The 23,939-nt window shown below is 43.1% G+C and overlaps 1 protein-coding gene across 4 annotated transcripts in view; it reads left to right on the top strand.

Annotated features, from left to right (window-relative positions):
* Positions 1 to 23,939, top strand: part of VWA3B (von Willebrand factor A domain containing 3B) — a 127,915-nt gene that overhangs the window by 58,993 nt on the left and 44,983 nt on the right. For all 4 annotated transcript variants that reach the window (XM_065580833.1, XM_042840821.2, XM_005283205.5 and 1 more), the window contains 3 exons: positions 4,845 to 4,963; positions 13,248 to 13,298; positions 14,232 to 14,451. In XM_065580833.1, the coding sequence (XP_065436905.1) occupies positions 4,845 to 4,963; positions 13,248 to 13,298; positions 14,232 to 14,451 (390 nt within the window). The remainder of the gene's footprint in view (positions 1 to 4,844; positions 4,964 to 13,247; positions 13,299 to 14,231; positions 14,452 to 23,939) is intronic.

The following is a 23,939-nucleotide window of genomic DNA, read 5'->3' as shown; positions in this document are numbered from 1 at the left end:
ACAGAATGAAATGATCTAGGATCCCATCTTGATAGGTGCCTCTTGTAAGATTCTGAGTGTTAACAATTCCCACTGAATTATTTGTCATGAAATGTGAACCTATGCCCTCCCCGAAGGGCCATCCATGTTGTGGAAGGTTACCCCTGGAGGAATTCTTAAATTGGTGTATTCTCTCTATACATGCTGAGAATTTTTTGCAGTTCATTCTAAACAATAAATGTTTTACAAAAACAACACAGCAGTGGAAAAGCTGGAGAGCGTGAGCTTAAATTGAATAATGAGGAGGTAAAGGCTTTGTGAACGAGATATGATGTAAATCTGAGTGAAATATTCATAACAAAATGTGAACCTACATACAATTTAAGATGTTTTAAATTTCAGTTTTAAATTCCAACTTGAGTGCATTTTTAAGGGAATTTTTGCTGTAATATTCAGATTTTTAAAGAAAAAAATAGGCTCACTATTTTAGTGAAAATAGCCACACAAAAAAATCAAGTTTGTTTCTGATATTAAAAAAGGGGGAGCGACATTTTTTAAAAGAAAGATGTCTTTTTGCCTCAAAAACTTACATAAATGTACACATTTTCATATTTCATATGTGAAAAGAGCCTTTTTGCCAAAACCGAATAAAGCAAAACTTGTGTGAACCTGCGCAAAACAGTGAATTTGGGTATGAAATGTCACATAACAGAAACTGGGAATTTTACACAACTCTAATGGGCTGTTTCCAGGCAATTGTCACCGCTCCCTATGCCCTTTCCTACCAGCTGTTCTCTTCAGGTCTCCCCATGGAGAGTTTCCCAAGCACTCCCTGCATCTTTCCAGGATAGTCTTGAAAATTTGTTATAACTGCTTCTTGAAAGAAGCACCTTGTAAAAACTAAAAGCCTTCTAGAATAGTTTGAGCCACCTCTGCAAACGGTATTTTAGAGAAATATTTTATCTAGATATTATTGAGCCAAATTCATCCACAGGGATGAAATGAAGGCCATTATATTTGAAATGAATATAGTGGAATAGCTGTTAGCAAACAATGCAATATTTGTAGGCATTTTTGGGTTTGGGGACATAATTACAGATAGAGATGGGCAAATTTTTTTCTTATGAGAAAAAAATAGTTTATTTGCTGAAAAATGCAGTTTTGGTCGACGCAAAACTATTCGTGAATCTGGCTTGATAGTTTTGTTTGGGGGAAAGTTTTTCAGGGTCAGTTTGAGGGAGGTAAGAGTGAGTTTGTTCCACTTTGTATAAATACTTAAATATTCACTGAGCCAAAGTGAGAGTGACTCTTTAGCTGGTGATTAAAGCACTCACTTGGGGAGAGAGGGGAAGAGATGTGGATTCAAACTCCTCCTTTTAGTCAGGCAGAGGGAAGATTTAAATCCACATCTCCTAGGTCAGTGCCTTAAGCAGGAGGCTATAGAGTCACTTTCACTTTGGCCCACTGAATATTTAAGTAGTTAAAGTGGAACAGCTTCAACAGGAGAGATTGAGAGCAACCCACCCAGAGTAGCCTATAGCCTGTCGATAGATGCTTACCTGGCAGGGCTGTGATTTGAATTCAAGTCCCTGTTCCAGAGTGGGGATTTGAATCTGGGTCTCCCACATACCATTTTCCTAACCACTGAACTAAAGGTTATAAAGGGAAACACACATACCCGACCTGAAACAGCCTTTTCCAATTTGCTGACAAATTCCAAACCTTTTTGGAAATGAACTGATTTTCTCTGATCTTTCAGTTTGGTGGCTGAATCAAAAAATCAATTATTTGCCCAGCTCTAGTTAGAAGCAGTTATAAATGAACACTCCTGTCCTGCCAACTATTTTTACAGAGAACTTCCCCACAGCTTTCATTAAGACATTGAATGAATAACTCAATGGTAGGTTATGGCCTGAAATGCTGAAGCCTGCATTATTGCAGGTCACGAATATGCTGTATGTAAAGGAAGGAAAGGAACTAGAACTACTAATAAGTGGAGTCAACAGAATTACCTTTATCAGCCCTGGAACTCAATCTCCTTTGGAATCCATGCCAACACTTGAAGGAAAAGCTGAGAATAGGGTGTGACTTTAATTATAAATAGGGCCCTACAAAATTCACGGCTTTGAAGAATGCATCACGGACTATGAAATCTGATCTCCCTGTGAAATTTGGCTATTGTAGGGGAGGGTGATCTCCAGCTGCTAGTCTTGGCTGGGCTGGGGAGAGACAGGACTTCTTATTCCCCTGCAGGGGCAGCTCCCGGGGTCAGGTCAGACTCACCACTGGGAACCTCCCCTGGCTGCAGGAAGCTCCGTGGCTGCTGGCTTGGAAGCCAAGCTCTGAAGGCAGCGCTGAGGTAAGGGTGGCAATCCCGTGACCCTTTCCCCTCTCTTTTGGGTCGGGACCTCCATGGTTACAACACTGTGAAATTTCAGATGGCAACATCTGAAACCACTAAATTGACTATTTAAAAAATCCTATAATTGTGAAGTTGACCAAAATGGACCGTGAATTTGGTAGGACCCTAATTATAAAGCTTGAGCAGGAATTATGAGGTTGCGTTAAGAATCTTGGTTGCTCCTATACTTGAAAAGGCTCCATTCAGAATCATAAATACGTACACAATTGTTGGTATTTTTTTAGAGGACATTATTTTTATTTTCATCCTCTACAAACATTAATGCACTAACATCAGATTTATTGTTTTGGAAATAGAGAAGCAAGCAAAAAGGTTGCCATGGCAATTCTTCATTAACATCATGCTCATGTGCTCTTTCATTTTTGTGTGCCCTGGCAGTTTCACCTGAGCTATTTCAAAGAGATTAATTCATTACACAATGCATCAGTTTCATATCCAGAATAATGTACAGTCCCCCTCTAGTAGTTCTGGAGGAATACTTCTCTGTAGATTCTTTTGTGTATCTGCTTTGCAGATTGTGGTGTCTTTAATAAGTTTAATGCCATAATAATGCGTGTATTTTTGCTTATCCTTCGAATACTACTCAGACTATTATACCCATTCCTTGAGAAGTTATATTGAATTTTAATGTATTGTACTGTTGGGATAAAGGGTGTTGCTGGGGGGACGCATTCCATTGAAAAGGGAGCCTATGTGGAGACCGCAGCTTGAGCAAAACTGCTGATCTCAACTATGGTAGTATGGGATTGGAAAACAGGTGATGTCTCAAGTAAGCAGGTTCCAGGCTATTTAGGGCTTGAACTCCATCTGGAAATCCAGAGGCAGGCATTGCTTGTTGAGTATTTCCCCCTGAGCAAAGACTGATCTCATCTGTTTGGACAAAATACTCCACTTATGAACAACTGAGCTGCCACGTTCTCACTAGCTTTATCTTCTGAATGGATTTAAGGTGTGGTCCATTGTGAAGTGATTTGCTGTGAGGTGAGGTGACACAAATGCATAAATCTCAGTGAAGAGGTCGTTCTCAGAAAGAAAAGATGGCAACCTTGGAGCCAGCCGCAGATGGAGAAAAAGCCATCTGACTACTGCTAAAAGATGATCATCTAGTAATAACTGGAAATCCAGCCAGACTCCCATGATAGAGACACAAGTAACACATGGCAGAGACATACTTTCAGTTAGAGGCACTTTTTTTTTTATTGCATCTTCTGATCGTTTTCTGTAACACATCAACATTACTTCAGTTTCATCAGGATTGAACTTCAGCTAGCTCTCTGTCATCCATGCTCCAAACTCAGATGGACATTGGGAAAGAGATTTAAATGCACCATTTGAGACAAAATAAGTTTTGCAGAATCTGTGTTGGTACATTGAACACAGTAGTACCTTCTTCCTGTACCCCATGTTTCATGTTTCCTTGTGGTACTGTGCACTGGAGTTTTTCCAGAATTACCCTGGAATAGTTTAGTTGTTTGAAGGGTTCTGGGAAGATGGGTTGGGTAATGTTGTTGTTTGGGGGTTGGGAAGTTGTGGGAGGTCTCGCTCCCCTCTTTTCTTTAAGATCCCTTATTAGGGTGTCTTGCTGTGCTATTTTTGTAATGAAGTGTGCTTCTGTAGATCCTGTCATACACCTAGAGCCAAATTTTCAAAGATATTTAGACACCTAAAAATGTAGATAGACACCATGTGCAATTTTCAAAAGTGCCTATGCAGGTGTGGCATCTAGCTCCCATTGAAATCAATGGCATTGGTTTCAGTGGGAGTTAAGCATCTAACCTACTTCGATCTTTTGAAATCACAATAGGTACCTATCTGCATTTTAAGAACCTAAATATCTTGGTGGAATCTGCCCCTAGAGTATAAGATATGACATTTAAAATGTTTAAATAAGTAAATTCCCTATTTGCATGTTGTGTAAAAATAGATGGCAATAAGCTGGTGTTCTATACAGAAATATACAATATTGTATTAAAATAATACTGTATATAATATGTTCATGTTATAGATCCTGTTTGCATCCTTTCTGTGCTGCCCTTTAGCTATTAGATTAAGACTAGAGAGAGTGCTGCTCATTCCATTTAGAATTTAAATAGAGATTTAACTAGCTTAATTTCCCTTGCCTCATAAGAATTCATTTGCAGGGTTCCAACATTTTATTTAAAGGGGTCACAGTAGCTACAAGACTTGTGTACATGCAGTACAAGAAAATGATGTCTTAATTCAGAAACAAATGTTATGTTTCAACCTCATTACCTTTGATCGGGATCAGTCTCATGGGTCTCCAAACACTTGATCACTCACATCAAGTGCTTGGCTTTTTCTTTACTTTTCCTTTTTTTCCCTTTGAGATTTGCCTTGTGTATGTAAGGTTGGGGTATTCCAGTATTCTGGTAGATAAAGAATAACACGATAAATGAAATCTTTGCACTTTTTTGTGTTGTAGGTGTTACCCCTGGCCCATGTTAGCAATGACAAGAAGCGGATCACACTAATTAATCCTCAGGCAGTGAATCTTGATGCCTATAAAGAAAAACTGGAACAAGCAATTAAATCCTATGAAAGGTAAGTCTGCTCTTCAGATTTTCTCCGTGTTGACAGACTGACTCATATGATGAATTGGGTTCATTTCACATCTCTGACTGCCTTACCTGTGCTTTGCTCACTAATCCATCTCCTCAAAGTTGTATTTTAACATTCTGTACATTTAAGCATTTTCAAACAGCCACCATTGTCTAAAAATGTATCCTACCAGAGAAATGTTTTCTTCTTTTCAAAAGTGTGGCATTAAAAGTAAATGAGCAGTCAGGGACACCATAAATATTACACTGCACACAGAATACACACATTATTCTTTTTAAGTAACCAAAATTCATTTTAATCTCAACTGTAATCTCAAAATGTTAAATGTAAAACAAAACCTTTTCCGAAATAGAAACATAATACAAATATAGCCAAGGCAATAAACAACAGGTGCCTAACATTAAGCTCCTAGATCCATATTTAGCTGCCTAAATAATTGTCCTGAGTTTTGCTGTTGACAGCTTGGCACTTTTGAAAATCAGACCACTTATTTAGGCTAACTATGGGTTTAGGAGCATCACTTTAGGCACCTGTGTTGTAAGATATTGGCCCTTATTTTTATGGGTTTTTTTTTCAGAAGAGTTGTGTTGTGCTTATTGTTTGCAGGATCAGATAGGAAGTAGACGTTGAAAGGATTTTATAAATCTTAACTATTTATTTCTTGGCTTTTAAGTTTGTGGTTTTTGAAAATTATGTGATGATTAGTAATCTTAACAGGATTTTATGGACAAAAAACTTTAATAAACTACATGTCTAGTCAAATTTTATTCTAATAAAATGTACAGATTTAATGACTAATACATTTATGACATCTGAGTCTTCCTTTCTTGACTAATTGTTGTGTTGGCTTCCCAAGTTTTAGGCCTTGTCTATGCTACAGAGTTTTGTCAACAAAAGGCAGCTTTTATCGACAAAACAATGGATGCGCACACACAATGATGTCACTCTTGGCAGCAAAAATGCCCTTCTTTGGCAACAAAATAAAACCACCCTGACGAGAGGCATAAGGCTTTTTGAGCAAAAGTTTTGTTGATAAAGTGGCAGTGTAGCCACCACGCTTGCTTTTATTGCTATAATTGGCCTCCGGGAGGTGTCCACAATGCCCGTCCTGACTGCGGTGGTAAGCAGTTTGAAGTCTGCTGTCCTGCAGCCAGGTAAACAGCCATCTGCCCCATCCCCTTTAAAGCCCTGGGAATTTTTGAAATTCCATATCCTGTTTGCTCGGTGTGGAGAGGTCTCATCGCATCTTACCAGGTGACCATGGCGGCTTCATACAGCAAACACTCTCCTGGTTGGACCACTGTGGAGCTGCTGGATCTGCACAGTATTTGGGGAGAGGAGACTGTGCAGTCCCAGCTGTACTTCAGCTGTAGGAATTTTGATATCTACGGGCAGATTTCTTGAGGCTTTTGTGAAGAGGGCGATGACTGGGACATGGTGCAATGCAGAGCGAAGATAAAGGAGCTGAGGCAGGTGTACCATAAGGCGAGGGAGGCAAAACATCGCTCTGGTGCTGCACCCAAGACCTGCCAGTTCTATAAGGAGCTGGATGTTATCCTTGGCGGTGACCTTACCTCCTCCTCCAAGAGTCGCCCCATGAATACTTCGGTGGGCCTGGAGGCAACGGAAAGAGGACCTAACCCAGAGGATGAAGTTATTGATGAAGAGGTGGTGTTAGATGACAATGAGGAGCTCCAGGCGGGGTCGTCCAGTGGGGCATGCAGCCAGGAACTGTTTATCACTCCAGAGTTTTCTAGCCAGTTTAAGCAGTTGCTCTTCAGTGAGCAAGAAGCAGGAGATGAGACATTTGGTAAGTGGCTGTGGTTTGTGTAGTGCAGAGGTGGGTTCAGGGTATAGAAATGAACAAGGCTTGCTGTGTTTCTGTGTGCTGGACATTTCCCTGTTCGGCTAATCAATATGGTGGAACAGGGTGTTGATGCACGCGGAGATCTCACTGGAATCCTCCAGAGAGATCTCTAGGAACCTTTCCTGGAGGTACTCGGCAATCCTCTGCTAAAGGTTCCTTGGCAGAACAGCTTTGTTCCTTCCCCAGTGGTAGGAAACTTTCCTGTGCCATTCAGCAATCACTTGTGCAGGTACCAGAGCAGCACATGGGCAAGCAGCATAGGGACCAGGGCGGAATCCACAAGTGTGTAGTAGATGTGCCCTCACTTCCCTGCTTACCCTCAGCAGTGAGATATCTGCTACAATGACCCCATACCTGCAGGGCCGGTGCAAGGAAGTTTTGCGCTCTAGGCGAAACTTCCACCTTGCGCCCCCCCCCAGCCCTGCAGCAGCTCCCCGCCCCCTCTGCCCTGAGGCGCCCCCCCCCCCGCGGCAGCTCCCCCCTCTGCCCTGAGGCACCCCCCCCCGTGGCAGCTCCCCTCCCCAGGGAGCCGTGCAGCAGCTCTCCACCCCAGCTCACCTCTGCTATGTCCCCTCCCCGAGCACGCCATCGCTGCTCCACTTCTCCCACTTCTCCACTTCAGCTGATTGGCGCCGCAAGCCTGGGAGGGGGAGAAGTGGAGCGGTGACCGCGCGCTCAGGGAGGGGGCATAGGAAAGCTGTAAAAAAAAAATTGGGGGCACCGCTTTTTGGCGCCCCCAAATCTTGGCACCCTAGGCAACTGCCTAGTTTGCCTTAATGGTAGCACCTGCCCTGCATACCTGTGGAAAAGTGTGGGAGAATTTAGAATTTTTTCCCAGGTTGGCTGCACTGCAACCCTTCCAGAGTGCTCTTTTCCCCATGTAGAGCACCCCCCGCTTCCAGCCAACACTCACCAGGCTTGGGATGTTCACCAAGGGTCAGTGAGAAAGTGATTGTTATTTTATCAGAGGTGTGTTTTACTGAAATGTTTCAATGCTGTGCGTGAACTTAACAATCACATTTCTGTGCATTGTTTCTTGTGCTTCTGCAGATGTGGCCTTGAAGGACACCCCACACACACGGGCAGAGCGTCTTTGCCAGACAAGAAAGTGCCCAAGACGGAACAAAGAAGACATGTTACGAGAGGTACTGCAGTTCTCCAATGAAGAAAAAAGGGAATGCAGGGAGTGGAGGGAAGCCGAAAGGCAGGACAGAAAAGACAATTAGGAGTTTGTTAAGGACACTACTGAGCAGATGGTTAAAGTCATGGAAGAGCAAACACAGATACTGAAGTCCTTAATAATGCCTCAGATTGAGCAGATGTGTGCCCGCCCTCCCCTGCAGCACATTCAGAACTCTTTTTTCCATGCCCCCCAAACTCCATCCACACATTCCTTTCTGCTTTCCAGGAGTTCTCGGTTTCCTATTCACTCCACCCTCTCGGACAACTTTCAAAATGATAGCTGGACCTACACACAGCTGAAAGTCTGCCCTTCCCTGGTTCCTCCTTTCCCACCAAGCATCTTTGTGTGTTTGTGCGTGTGTTGTTTTTTCTGAAATAAAAGCAAATTTTTGAACAATAACTAATCTTTATTTGTGTCATACAAATTGAGATAGCAGGCACTACCAAGCCATACACAGGCAGTTTAATCATTTGCTTACTGGAATTTAAGGCTCGAATTTCATAATTGCTTTCTATGAAAACTAGATGTAATGTAACATTGCTGTACCAATCACAGAGATGTACATTACTGGTTCTCATTTTCGAAATGTTGCCTCAAAGCCTCCCTGATTCAAATAGGCCCCTCTGATAACCCTGGTATCTGGCTGCTCAAAATCAGCAGTGAGGCAGTCTGCCTCAGCACTCCACCCCTGAGCAAACCTTTCACCTTTAGCTACACAAATATTATGCAATGTACAACATGCGGCTATGACCATGGGTATAATATCCTCACTGAAGTCTAACCTGCCATAAAGGCATCGCCAGCGCGCCTTTAATCTGCCAAAGGCACATTCCACAGTCATCTGGCACCTATTCAGCCTGTTGTTGAACCACTCCTTACTGTTGTCCAGGTTTCCTGTGTAAGGTTTCATGAGCCATGGTTTTAAGGGGTATGCTGGGTCTCCCAGGATCAATATGGGCATTTAAACATCCCCCACTGTAATCTTCTGGTCTAGAAAGAAAGTCCCTGCTTGCAGCTTTCTGTACAGGCCAGTGTTCCTGAAGATGTGTGTGTCATGCACTTTCCTGGACCACCCTGCATTGAAGTTAGTGAAATGCCAATGGTGATCCACAAGCGCCTGCAACACCATGGATAAGTACCACTTCCTATTTATGTACTCCGTCGCAAGGTGATCTGATGCCAGAATTGGAATATGTGTGCCATCTATCGCCCCTCCAGTTAGGGGAAACCCATTTCTGCAAAGCCGTCCACTATTTCACGCACATTTCCCAGAGTCACACTCCTTCGTAGCAGGATGCAATTAGTTGCCCTGCACACTTGCATTAACGCAGCCCTAATGGTCGACTTCCCAACTCCAAACTGATTTGCGACCCATCAGTAGCAGTCTGGAGTCGCAAGCTTCCACACTACAATTGACATTCACTTCTCTACCAATAGGGCAGCTCTCATTCTGGTATCCTTGCACTGCAGTGCTGGGGCGAGCTCCGCAGACAGTTCCAGGAAGCTGGCTTTCTGCATCTGAAAGTTCTGTAGCCACTGCTCGTCATCTTAGACCTGCATGACAATGTAATCCCACCATTCAGTGGTTCTTTCCCAAGACCAAAAGCAACGGTCCACCGTGTGCAGCTGTTCTGTGAATGCCAAAAGAAATCTAAAGTTGTTCCTATCCATATTACACACCATGTCAAGCAACTGGGAGTCTTGTTCAGTTAGGAACTTCATGTTTAACAACACTGCCCTCTGTGATGTGTTAATGACACTATCCGAGCATAGGAGAACAGAGCAGGATCCATCTCTTCATTCAAAGATGCCAGGATGCACAGCAAACAAGGTCTGTAGAAAAATGCCACAAAAGAAAGCCGGAAGCCCTTGGAATGCTGGGATGGAAAACAATGCATCATGGGACACTGAGCTTGGTCCCAAGATGTGCCGCGATCTGCTCCACCTTCCCACAAGACCTAGAGGCAGAAGGTGTTGAGCTGCACTGTGGGATAGGTACCCACAGTGCACTGCTCACACTGTCGATGGTAGTGCCCCAAGTGTGAATGTGCTCTGCCAACAGAGGAAGTGAGTGTGAATATGAAATACCGATTTTTAGTATAGCGCTTTTTGTTTGTCATCATAACTTTTATCAACAAAACTATAGTGTAGGCAAGGTCTTACTCTCCTTCACAGATCTCAGTGTCTGATTCCATCCTTTGTGAAACAACAAATCCCCTTTCCATTCCCACTTTTTGTTGCCAAGTCCGTGTCTTGATCCACACTAAATACTTCTCTTGTATAACTACATCGCACAGGGGTGTGAAAAATCCACACCCTTGAGCGACATAGTTACACCAACCTTAACACCCCATGTAGACAGTGCTATATCGGTGGGAGAGCTTCTCCTGTCAACATAGCTACCCCCTCTCAGGGAGGTGGAATTATTAAGGTGACCGGGAGAGCGCTCTTCCATTCGCTTAAAGCGTCTTCACCAGATGCGCTACATTGGTGTAGTGTAGATCTGCCCTGTCTTTCATGGTCTTAAAGTAAAAACTGATTTGGAAACTGTTTATTTTGTATAATATTTATGGAAATCAATTAAGATATATTTGTTTTTATTTTGCACTCACTAGATTGAATGTTAATGGTTCTAGGGGGCCTGATCCAATGTTCATTGAAGTCAATGGGAATTTTGTCCTTGATTTTAATGGTGAGGTTTTGATAACTATTTCCATCTTGTTCACTACTGTGGAATGTATTGAAAAATAATCCTGGTTGACTTCAGTGGAGTTGTAAGGGGGAGAAAAATGTCTTCTGATAAAATATTATGAGTGTTTTGCTGAAGAGCAAGAGCACAGGCCTGATTTTTAAAGTATTATGCCTGGTGTCTCTGAAACTTACTGACATGAGTGGTCTTTACTGATGCTAGTTCCATTGACTAAAGTGAGTCAGGGTTATTAGCATCAATAAGAGCATGCAGGACTGAGCCCAATATTTTTACAAATATGTGTAAAAAAATAAAACTGCTTGAAGGCATTAGTTGTTATGAGTATTAATACTAATGAAAATTTCAAAATGAACGTTTTAGCTGTTTTTCCTTTAGAAGTGAGTGAAAAATTATTCAAAACCAAAAATATTGTTTCTTCTTAGTTCGTGAGACAAAAAAAATTGCTTCTGGAATTTTGCACTATGGAGTTCTCCATGGAAAAGGCATATACAGTAGAACATCAGAGTTACGAACACCAGAGTTATGAACTGAGCAACCACATACCTCATTTGGAACAGGAAGTATGCAATCGGGCAGAAGAGACACCCCCTTCCCCTCCCCACAAAAGCAAATAGAGTACCATACTGTGTTAAACGTAAAGTACTAAAAAAATAAATAAAGAGAAAGCAGCATAGTTAAGTTTCAAAGCTGTATTAAGTCAATGTTCAGCTGTAAACTTTTGAAAGAACAACCATAATGTTTTGTTCAAAGTTACTAGAGTTACAAAGATTTCAGAGTTATGAACAACCTCCATTCCCGAGGTGTTTGTAACTCAGAGGTTCTACTGTATGTACCAATTTTTAGTAAAAGCAGTTTTCTAAAATCCCAAATTCTCAAACTATAAATCCTTGAAACTAAGATTATAAAATCGAAACACTGGTATAATTAAACTATAGCATTGCAGTTGCAAGGCTGCAATGAAGATTTTAACAGTTTCAGCAAATATCATTGAGGATGGGGCTGGGGTACGTGTGAAAGGTGAAATCATTCCTTGCCTAAATATGTGGATGCCAAGTTTCGACCTATAGTGGATGTAAGTGACAAATTATAGCTCCACATTTCCATCTGAAACATCAATTTAACCATGTGCTATGAATACAGTATTACATTTCTGATAATTGAATTTGCAAGGTTTGCGAGGGTTCAGCTTAGTGAATAGTCGCAAATTTATTTTGACATCTATAAATTAGACAATATGTTAGTACGTGCCTGTTTCAAGAATAGAAGAAACCATGACAATAACCTCACCATACCTAGATTGATTATTAGCATAAAATTAAGGGGGGGGGGGAGTGATGGCAATAATTTCATGTTTCCACAGAGAAATATCCTTCAACAAAGGAGAAAAAGCTGGGATCTACAAAGAGTGTGATCTTGAATAGTTACAGACATTTACAAATGAGCTAGTTATGAATGTGCAGAATTTAGAAGTGTGAAATAGACAGCTGAGCATGCTAAGAATGCAGAATATGAATATACTAGTAATTTACATTCTGAAGGAGCTGGTTCTTGTTTTCCTTGGCAGATGAACTGAATCAGTCAGAAACCCATGTTCAGAATCTAATTTTGTATAGACTGTTGGGGATTTTTTTAAGTGCAACAGTTAATTCACCAAGATTGGAAAAAGACAAGTGTTTGGAAAGGTCTGAATCTTCTCTGAAATGAACTGATGCCGGCTCAGACATTTGTAAACAATAATATAGCAGAGTTCACTTTTCTATATGATGGCAGCTAGGACCCCCAAACATTTGCTTCTGCATTGTGAAATAAAAGAGAGAGTTATGTGATGGCTTAATTGTTGGGATGTTGACATTTAGGGATACAATTGTAAATTTAAATTGGCTAGTAGAAACTTGTAATCTATGCCTAAAAAAAAAAAAAGACAAATAATCTGCGACAAAGGGAAAATACCTGCAGTGTTTTTAAAATGACAGAACTTGAGTGCTTTTGGGTAGGCAGTTCTGTTTTCACCACAGCAGCTTTTCTTAATGGGCAGAGTGGAATGAAGTAGAAATTGAAATGGTGAGATTGCATTTGATTTTTAAGTGGGGGAAAAAATCATTAACATTGCTTCTCAAGTGCCTTCATGCTGAAGCTGTTAACTTGTCTGGGGGGGGGGGGGCAGCTCTTGCCTGACATTAAATCAGCGCTGTTGCTCAGTTTAGATTACTGGGTGCTGGACTGAACTCTCCACTAAAATTCCAGCAGGAAACATTAGTGATTGCCACTAATCTCTCAGTGACCCTGAAATAATCATGTTGCTACCAGATGGAAGATGCTGTTTTCCTATATCCTTTTGCAGATGATAAATTCATAGTTGAATGATAAGAACACAGTTTGTGCTTTCAATATACAAATCATGGTAGAGATCTTTAGAACTGCTTGTTCTGGTTTATTCATTGATATTATGATAATCAGCCACACACTGACCTCATTCCCTCAAGAATTGTTTTCTTTTATTTATTAGGCGCCTAAATCTAATTATTTGGAGAGCACTATCTCAAGAGGAAAGAGACAAGTAAGTTTTCACCTTCTTCCTGTCTCAATAATTTAATTTTTGAAACATTTATTAATGGAATCGGAGCTACGTTGCTCAGCACCTTTGAGAATCAGGCCATAAATAGTTAACACACTTTTTTGGCTGCTCTTGTCATGGCCAGTTTATTTTACTTTCAAGTATTTCCTGTCTACACCTTACTGGTAAAAATTGTTATGTGTGACACGGTAACATGTAAGCTTCAGGTTTTGGTTTGCCACCCACTGAGTTCAGGGCCGGCACAACCCATTAGGCGACCTAGGCAGTTGCCTAGGGTGCTAACATTTGGGGGACGGTGACTGCGGCGGCCGGATCTTCGGCCGCCCCAGTCGTCGTCGGTATTTTGGGGGTGGGACCTTCCGCTGCCTCTGTTGGGGGTGGTATTTGGGGGGCGGGACCTTCCGCCGCCTAGGGCGGCAAAAAAGCTGGTGGAGCTCCTGACTGAGTTACAAAGTGAGAGGATTTTTTCTCCCCCTTGCTGTTCACTTTTGTAAAAGAGAATAAGCACTTCCCCTTAACAGTGTTAATCTATGCTCAGTGTGAGTGGCAAGGGTTTGGCAGGACTGGGACATCATCATCTTTGGCATCAGCATAAACCCTTCTCTGCTTAGCCAGTGAGTAGCACTCCAAGGATTGGTTTGTGAGGGGATAAGCTATATCGATTATGAGCACCTTTACACTGGTATGACTGCGTCTACACTGGGGATTTGTAGCACTTTAATCAGATTGGGTTTTAAACTGATATAGTTAGAATGGTACAAAAACTGTATGTAGAACAGCCCTAAGAGCAGTGAAGTTAGCACCTATTTACTTCACAGGGGCAGTGTGCTGTTTAATTACTTAACATTTGTAAAGTGTCTTGAAAATGAAAAACATTACTACGTATAATTGTAAACTGTTGTAATTTTTTTAAAGGTTTGAGCAGGAGGAGTCAGTCTCGTATATGGAACACAAGGAAGCTTTGCTACAGGCCTTAGAAAATCTTGGTTGGCCTGTTTCTTATGATGATGTGACACTTTTGGAAGATGAGATTCTGGCAGGGTTAACATACATCCAACAAGCCTCTGATCTTCAGGAAGCTGCCAAAAAGGAGATTCAGAGAACCTCTGTATCGCACATCAACCACAGTAAAATGGTAGGTTGTACTAGCAGGACAATCAAACATTTTCTTTCAAATGTTCTTCAGTGTGTGCTCCTAGGATAATTTCACTTGTCACTTAGCTACTTGATAGGTTGGCACTAACCATAACTCTATACAAACTGGGGAAGAACATGCAGACTGAGTTGCTAATCATGCTTCTAAAAAGAGATGAAGCTGTAGTGATCACCTGCTATTTTGTAGAAAAGTTTGTTTCCCTATTGTAACTAGACCAGTTAGGAGTTGTGTCACCGCCTGCCCTGCATCTCTGGGATCTTAAATGCTAAGCTGCTGTGGCTCACAGTCCAGACACCAGCAGCCAGCAGACAAGCATACAGGTTACACCCTGTCTTCCACCACCCAATGACTTTCTGCAGGGTGACCCCAATGTCTCCCCAGTCCTGAATTTTCCCAAAACCGTCTGACCTGTAGTGCCCAACCCTCTTGCTAAACATTCACAGAAGGTATTAAGTTCATTGTTCCTTAAAGAGACAGTACCCAGCAGCTTATTAGCTTAACTTGGGTTAAGGTAATCTCTCTATTTGAATCAAAGCACGAAATTAAAAAAAGTGTATTAACAAAAAAGGTTTAAGTGATACCAAGTATAAGGAATAAAGCTAGAAAGGATTACAAGCATACAAAAGCGAAAATACACTTTTAAGACTAAAACCTGATATAACAAACTTGTTCAAATAAGTGTTTCTCACCAAGTCTCTTTTCCAACTTGGCAGACCAGGCATTCTGGCCAGGACCTTTCATAGAGCTCAGAGTGCTTGGTTCCTTTGTCTCTTCAGGTGAAGGATAACTTAGGGTTTTTCTTTCTCTCTCTTTATAGTCTAGTAAATCTTTGAAATGTATTCTTTGAAGGATATCCCTAGATAAAGTTCCTTTGCCCTGCTGGGTGTAGATGGTAGGCTGTCTGGTGTAGACTCCATGCTGGTTCCTTCCCCACTGGTGGTTTTTGACAAAGCAAATGATCTCTTCCTGCAACCACCAATACAATAGAGTAGCCTGTTGAATTTGTCCACACCTGGTTTGAGGTGTTGGCCTCTTTCCTTTGTCTGGAGAAAACCCATTTGTCAACTCCCCTGACACGCCTGATCTAAACACATTTTAATCACATATTTCCAGCACACCTGTAAAGTTCTTTGTGGGTTAAACATACATATATCACATGAAAATTTTAATGATCATTGAGTTATTAGTTTTCCAGTGATATATTACATGCCACCTCTTGGGTAAATATTATAGCTCTGTGCCATCTGGAGTCACACCTATAAAAATATATGCATACACACATACCTCATGTTTCTTTTCATTAACAAAAGGTAGATTTGTTTCCTCTGAAAAGGAATATTTAAATGTAATCATTTAGGGTGAAATTCATGCCCCTGCATCATACTAAGCCTGAGTAGTTAGATTTTGTGCAGGGAACTCCATAGGGGTTGGATTGGATAGAATCCACCACCAGCCCAATCTGTTGGCTATCTGCCACCATTATTCCAATCTATGGGGCTGAAATAGTGGTGATTACACCTCCACATTTCCATTCGAGGTGCTTTTGGGTCATGTAAGTGCAGCAAATTTGAGCCCTTCTCTGGGTATGTCTACACTGCATTGTAAACCCAGTTCTGTGGGATCTGGGCTTGCGGACTTGGTGTTTCCAAGCCCAGGCTCTAGCATCCACACTGCATTGTAAATCTGGATTTACAGTTGCTGGACCTGGGTCTCACAGCCATGCTAACACATCCATTCTGCACTACACAGGCCTTCTGGCTCAGGCCTGCATCTTGCACTGTGTCCACATTGTAAAATGAAAGAGGTTGGACCTGAGTCTCAGAGTGATTCAGGCCCTGTCCCGTCTCCCTAGCAGAGTTGTAGGACCTGGTCCTGAGTGCTTGCTGACCTGAGTGAGACTGCTTTGTGAGTAAATGGAAGCAGAGCTTCGGCTTAAACCTGAGTCAGAGCCTAAACATATCCTCTCTTCCCCCTGGCAGTTTCTCTGCCTGTGATCCTCCTAAACACAAGGCTAATAGAGAGCTTAAGTGGTTAAGTGGGCTTTATGCAGGCCCTCCACCCTTTGGGTGAGTTTTACTATTGCATACTAGTGAGATTCCTGTAGGACATTTCTATATCTGTATGTACATATAACATATTCTTTAAATGTTTTTTCGGTAAGCTAAAACTTTCATTGCTTTGTAGATTGTTGACCATTGCAGTAACTTTATGGTTACCATTTCTCTCTTCCAGCTCTTTAGAGCAGGGGTCTCAAACACGAGGCCCACGGGCCGCTCTTCCCTGTGGCCCGCCAAGCTCCCCACGCCCCCCCCAAGTTATTTTATGTGGCAGCTAAGCTCCCTGCTCGCTGCTCCCCAATGTTTGGGGACGGGTCTCTCCCCCGGCCCCGCCTGCCACCCCCATGCGTCTCCCCTGAGTGTCCCCCAGGCTCACGTGCTGCCCCCTCACTGCCCGGAGCCTGCAGCTCATGCTGACTCCACTCCACTCTGCCGGCTTCCGGCATCACCTGCTGCTGCAGGGTCCTAGTGCCCCCCTCTACTCTGGCCAGGGCAGGCTGCCCTTGCCCTTCCCCTTCCCTTCTGCCCTAGTCCTGAGCCTCTCCAATGCCCCGAGCCTCTCCAATGCCCCAAACCCTTCATCCCCAGCCCCACAGCCCTCACCCCTGCACCCCCTCCTATCTCCAAACTCCATCCCAGAGCCTGCACTCCCCACCCCCTGCCCCAGCCCGGAGCCTGTACCCCAGACCCCCTCCCCCATCCAAACTCCCTCCCAGAGCCTTAGGCAGGTGGGGGTGGAGTTTGGAGGAGGGCAGGTTCTGGGCACCACCAACATTTCTACAAATCTGCCACCCCTGGAAGAGGCAGAGCAGGAGTGGAGTGGTGGTGCAGCCCAGTGCAGTGGGGGGGCTTTAACAGAAGTAAATCTAACTGTGTGTTTTGTCCTTTGAATGAGGTGCATTCCTGTTGGTAGCGCTTACCACTTTCCAGGGGGGAGGAGCAGGGAGTCACGTGCTCAGGGGAGGAGGTGGAGAAGAGACGGGGCAGGGGCGGGGCCTCATGGAAGGGGTGGAGTGGGGGTGGGGCTGGGGGCAGCGAGGGGGTGTGTGTCAGTGATGCAGCCCTTGGGCCAATGCACTAGTCCTCATGTGGCCCTCGTGGTCATTTGAGTTTGAGACCCCTGCTTTAGAGGGTGTTTGAGGGCAGTTTGTAGAAGGCAAGTTCTGGGCTTGCAACTATTCTGAAGTGTTGAATGTGTGTGGGGCTTGGTTTTGGTGTGGTATGCAGGTGAAATACTAGCTGGCAAACTTGGTATATCACTTCCTTGTAAATACCTCTGGGGGGTGCAGCTTCAGTATAGAATACAGGTATCCATACTTGTGCTGTAGGAAGAGTCCAATCTTAAGCTTCATGATTTTACTCTTTCAGTATCCCAACCCATGCTGAGGCACAGTGCCAACCCTCGCAAAAGAGGCACAGTGTCAAACCTTTCGCTCTCCTACAGTATTACAGTGATAGAGGGAAGTAGATTTGAACTCCAAATCAATACTCCCTCCCAGTACAAATTAATCAGCCCCAAATGCAGGTAACATACATACAAAAGTTTACCATAAATCAATGAACATTATTTCTAAGAAACAGCAATTATGAATAACTTGCCAACAGATTCCATTTTGGTTTGACAATATTATTAACAGATAATATTTACCACTTAACAGTATCCATCAAAAAGAATGCTGAAATTGAGATAACAAAAGTACATATCTCCCTCTGGGTCAGAGTTAAGGATGTAGTGACATGTTACATTTCTTTAGGCTTAACAAGAATAGTTTATTTGTTTGTTTGAGTGTAATATTTATGATATGCTTACATATTCTCTTTCTTGTTTTCGTTTTGGAAGTTATGTGATAGGTAAATACATTTTTGGCCTTAGTCTTAAATGTTTTTTCTTTTTTTTCGAATATGGAAATGTTTTTTTAGTATTTTCTTACAAAATGCCTTGAAGTAAATGTGTGCGTGTGTATGTATGGTGGGTTTTCTTTTTGTTTTTTGTTTTGTTTTAATTTAGAATTTCTTTGCAAATATAAATATTTTTTAATTTTTATAAAAATGCATAAACAGTTTTTAAAAATAATTGTCAAGGCTAAACTGATTATCACTCTGAGTACTTCTTGGAAAAGAATTTTCCTTCTCCAATTAAGATTTTTAAATTAATTAAATTTTAATTGATCTAATGCTTTAGATTCAAAATAACTTGTGTGATGAAATATTTATTGATCCAAGACAGCTACTTAATTTAGCAACAATTGCATAGTATGAAATCTAAGGATAAACTTAAGGCTGTGGCTGAACATCAAGAGACACAAGTGATCACAATTTTTAGAATGGCTACTGAAAACATTTCCCTAAGTTTCTCTCATTTTCATAGTAATTACAATGCAAAGGCTTGGTGCTACAAGGTGCTTAGGCCCAGATTGGAAATTAGGAGCCTAAATACCTTTGAGGATCTGGCCCTTAGTGTTTTCACTTCCCTTTGGTTTCAGTAGGATTTGAGAGTGCTCAACACCTCACAGGATCAGTATAAATCAGTATAATTCTACCGCTGAATAATTTCTTTTCTAACATAACCAACACACGGTTCACATTAGTATTCTGTTAATAAAAAGCAGCAATATTTCCTGTACTGGAGAGCTGATAGTTTTCAGATATGCAAATCCAGACAGTTGGGTTGTACTGTTTCACCCAGCAGCACATCAAGAATCTCATCTAGAATCTTAGGAACAGGTATTGCCCAATCTCTCTCTGTCTCTAGCAGATAAACAGTTCAGCTTTTCACCTCCAAAAGTTTTATGACTGCAGTTATGAGGGAGATTTTCAAAGATATGAATGGTAGTTAAGCACCTATTTCCTATTAAAAGTCCATGGGAGTTGGACACCTAATTGCCATTTGTGGCTTCAAAAATCAAATTGCTTTAGTAAATGGAAGATGACAAGGGAGAAGAAGTTTGTATTTGTTGAGTTTGTAGTGGCTCCCACTTCCAAAGAAAATGGGATAGCTGGTGAGGCAAATTCTGCCCTTGGATGTGCACATGTGGTTCTCTTTGATTTCAGTGGGAGCCATGTGGGTGTATCCACAGGTTCAATATGACTTTTTTGAATATTGCTTTTTAAATAAAAAACTCAGAGATTGACTTTAGCCACACTGATTGTGATGTTTCTGCTCTCTTTGACCGTCACAATGCCTGTTGAAAGTGGCAGGTGAAAGATATTGAGATGAATGACAATCTTGATTGCCTGACAGAGAATGCTCAGTGTGTCAAATGCTGTTTGAAACCTGACAGCTCAAAGATTCAATGTGTTGCCAGTGCTGTGAGCAACCCGTTCAGAAAGAAACATAAAGTGCACTGAAATATCTCTAAATGACTCAGTCCTCTACAAAGATTCATACTTAGCTCAGATTTCCACTTCAAAAGGATCCTTGTTCAGTGCATTTGAATGCAATTAAAGATATAACAACAAGGTGCACGACATGTCAGCTTCAAAGTAGAATTTTGCTCTCTCCCAGTAGGAACACAAATATACTTACTACCATTAGTGCCAGCGTGAATACAAAAAAGTCCTCAAAGAGAAATAACTTGTTCTTAGTAGAAGGTTGTAATCAGGATTCTCAAGCTACATCTTCTTAGTGTGCTTCTGTGTTTGTAGCTTTTGACAGTCCAAGAGCATTTACTTAGTTATTTTTCAGTGTATTGAAATGCATTTATCAAAATCTCTACATGTTTTTCTTACAACCACACACATAAAAACATAACTAAATTTGATAGAATTTTGATTAAAAGACAATGCCCCAAGCCAAAGAAGAAAGACAGATCAAACCACCTTCTTGGGCAAGAGCCTGAAGGTGAAATTCACTCATGTGAGGAGGGCCCACATAAGACCCTGTGCACCACTTTAACTCTTAAAACAGGACTTCAGTGGAGCTTAAGTAATGAATGGGACATTGGACGTGCCTTATGCACTGGGGTACATTTTATCCTAAATGAATAGCTAGACCTTGTAATGTGCCTGTTCAATAAATGTCTGCTCTGTTGAATCAATCAAGGAAACAGATTCTTGAGTTGAGGGCCCTCATTGTGAATGCCCTGCCACCAGACCACTCAGAAATCAAATCTAGGAATAAACAGCATAAACAACTAACTCTCAACTGCAAGAATAGAGTACCAAGAGAAGGTTTGCTGAAAAACGGTTCTTCGAGTAGATGCAGCTGTGTATTCCACTTAGGTGTGTGCAATGCCCAGCACACAGGAGCCAGAGAAATTTGCCTAGCAGTACTCTTAGATGGGCGGTGTTCATGTCTCATGGCCGTAGCCCCTTCCCTGGTTACATGAGGCGGTGCCGACCCCAGAGCTCTGTGTGGTCTCAACCTCACAACTTCTCAACTAGTTTAGTTTTTTTCTCTCGTATATAATTAGTAATACCGTTAGAGTTAGTTAGTGTTGTGGTAGTTGGTTGCTCTCGGTGGTGCCCTCATGGGGGTTTAAACATTGTTTTTCATCTGGGAGAGTAATTCCCCACTCACAGTGCTTGCTCTGTCTTGGTGAGGCCCAAGTCAAGGAGTGTTGCATGATCTACAGATTGTTTAAGAAACAGACTCAAGTGGCTCAAGATCTTCACCTGAAGCAGCATCTGTTTGAACAGGTCATGTGGCCTGTTTCAGTACCAAGGCACTCATCAGATTGCCTTTGGGCTCAGAGAGCACTGTTGCTTCACATTCCAAAGCAGACGCCTCTCCAAGAAATGGAGGAGCCATTCCCCTTTGACTGTGCTGAGGAAAAGGTTGCATAAAACCAATTGAGACTGCTCCAGGTCTCAGAGTGACTCTTCCACCTCCCCCAGGAAAAGCATGGGCCTGCATGGAGCTGTTGCTGGCATGCAGGATATACGGGTACCTCTAGCCCTTCCCCAGGACCTAGCAGGGATGTTAGAAACCCTGGTTCTGGCCTCTGGGCGTCTGTTGAGTCCGGTGCCAATGAGGGAGATGCTGGTATTGACTGTTTCCACTTTGGTGGCGTACCAGACAGCTACAGACCTCCTCCTCCTTTCAGTTCCAATCTCTCCTTTGGCCCAGGCTTTTGCCAGGCTGCGTCAACTATAGCCCCTTTGACTGATAGAGCCGCTGATCCCTCGGGTCTGTTGACACTGCACCCCATTGTTCTCTTCCACAGGTTGTGGAAGTGGGGTGGGTACTGGGATCGGTATAGGGGACTTTGGTACCAGGAACCTCCTTGGCATCCCTGCAGTCGGCACCACAAATGCTTCTGTGACAGCTTTACCATCAGATACTCTGGTACTGCTGTCTCCAGGATCCCAAGGCTTTTCTGCATCTGAGTCGGGGTCATCCTCCTGCTCTCCATCGCCCAACCAGTGTCAAGGGCCATTGATGGACCATTATGGGAACCAGGATTGGTACACATCTCATGATTGTGACGGAGGTCCCTGGCCTGGTGCCTCCTGGCTGCCAATGCCTAGTCTGTATCATGGAGGTCTCACTTAAAGGCAAGATCGTCAGCCACGTCTGTGGTAGTGACCGTCCATCTGCTGCAGGCCCAGGTACCAGTGGTCCTTCTCCCTGTGGAGCCTCCAGAGCCATCCTGTCTGGGTCTGTCAGCCGTAGAACAGGCGCTGGTTTTTAATCAGTTAAGGTCCTCGTCTTCATCTCCGAACAATGTTGTGCTGACTGGCTTATCCTCCCCTTTGGTACCGGAGGATTTTAAGGAGTATCAAGACTTTTTGTGGCATGTAGATGCTTCCCTTGGTACCAAAGCGGAGTTCTTGCAAGAGAACACCCACAAATTGATGGATATTTTACAGTCATCTGCTGCCCCTGGGAGAGTCACCCTCCATATAAACTATGCGTGCCTTGAACTGGCTAAGGCCCTCTGGAGCATGGCAGCTTTGGTACTGCCTGTGGCTAAGAACTTGGAAAAGCGCTCTTTCATTCCCATGTAGGGATTTGAGGGGTTTTACTTCCATCCATCCCCAAATTCCCTAGTCATAACTGCGATGAGCAACTGAGCCAGGCAGGGAAGGTATAAGTCTACCCCTAAGGATAGGGACTTTAAATGATTGGACCTCCATGGGCAGGAAGGTTTATACCTCCTTTTCCTTACAGATGTGAATTGCTAACCAGCAAGCCTTGCTGTCTGTGTATAACTTTAACTGGACAGCTGTGTCAAGGTTTGCAGACCAACTGACCAAGGCCTCGTGGGAGGAATTTTGAGTGTTTGTCACTGAGGGCTGCTTGGTGGCTACAGTGTCCTTGAAGTCCACACTCAACGTCACGGACACCTCAGCAAGGGTGATGGCCTCTATGGTCACCACTAGGAGGGGCTCCTGACTGCATAATACAGGTATTGCCTTTGATGTCCAGTAAGCCATTGAGCATTTGCCCTTCAACAGCCACACACTGTTCTCAGACAAAACTGACGAGATGCTGCACCCCTTCAAGGACCCAAGGGCTACCCTGCGGTCCTTGGAGGTGTACATGCTGCCAGTGGAGATGCACCACTGTGGTGTCCAACAGCAGAAGCAGTGCCCACCACAGCACGTTTGGCCAGCCTTTCCCTCCTTTGACGCAACGAGACTACCCCAGAAAGAGGGATAGGTCCCACAGGAGAAAGCAGTCGGTCTCGGGGTTCGGCCAGCCTACATTCCCTCCCCCAACGCCTTCCAAGCGCCCATTTGACTCCTCGGTCCAGAGCACTGTTCCAGTCATTGCGCCTCACTCGTCATCCCCCACTTTGGGGACAGGCTGACCTGCTTTCACAATGCTTGGGGCTCGATCACTACCGACAGCTGGGTCCTTAGCACCATCAGATCAGGTTATGCCATCCAGTTCCTCTCCAGGCCTCTTCCTTACCCTACCTCCCCATCCCTTTTCAGAGACCCCTCTCACGAGACACTGCTTCGTGAACAGGTCTGCTCTCTGCTGGCTCTGGGAATAGTGGAGAAGGTTCCGCAGGAACATCAGGGTCACAGTTTCTACTCCCGGTACTTCCTGGTACCCAGATCCAAGGGAGGGATAAGACCCATCCTCAATCTTTGCGACCTCAACAAATATATCAGGTACATGAGGTTCCAAATGGTCACTCTATAGACTGTCCTCCCCATGTTGTCTCAGAATAATTGGTTTGCTGCTGTGGACCAACAGGAAGCCTCCTTTCATGTGGTGATTTTACTGAGCCACAGAAAGATACTGTCATGGCTGAATGCCAATCTCAGTACACAGTGCTTCCATTCAGCCTCTCTTCTGCCCCCAGGGTTTTTACCAAATGCAAGTTTAGGAAATTTACTAAAGTTGAAAGTATTGCAGTGTGGTAAATGTTGATTTTTTTTTAAGCACACCTATACTATTGGTGTATGTTGACACATCAAGGGGAAATTGATAAAGATACCAGACCTTTGTACATA

The sequence above is a fragment of the Chrysemys picta genome, chromosome 1, assembly GCF_011386835.1.
Source record: "Chrysemys picta bellii isolate R12L10 chromosome 1, ASM1138683v2, whole genome shotgun sequence".
Taxonomy (NCBI): Eukaryota; Metazoa; Chordata; order Testudines; family Emydidae; genus Chrysemys; species Chrysemys picta.
This window is presented reverse-complemented; position numbering and strand designations above follow the sequence as displayed.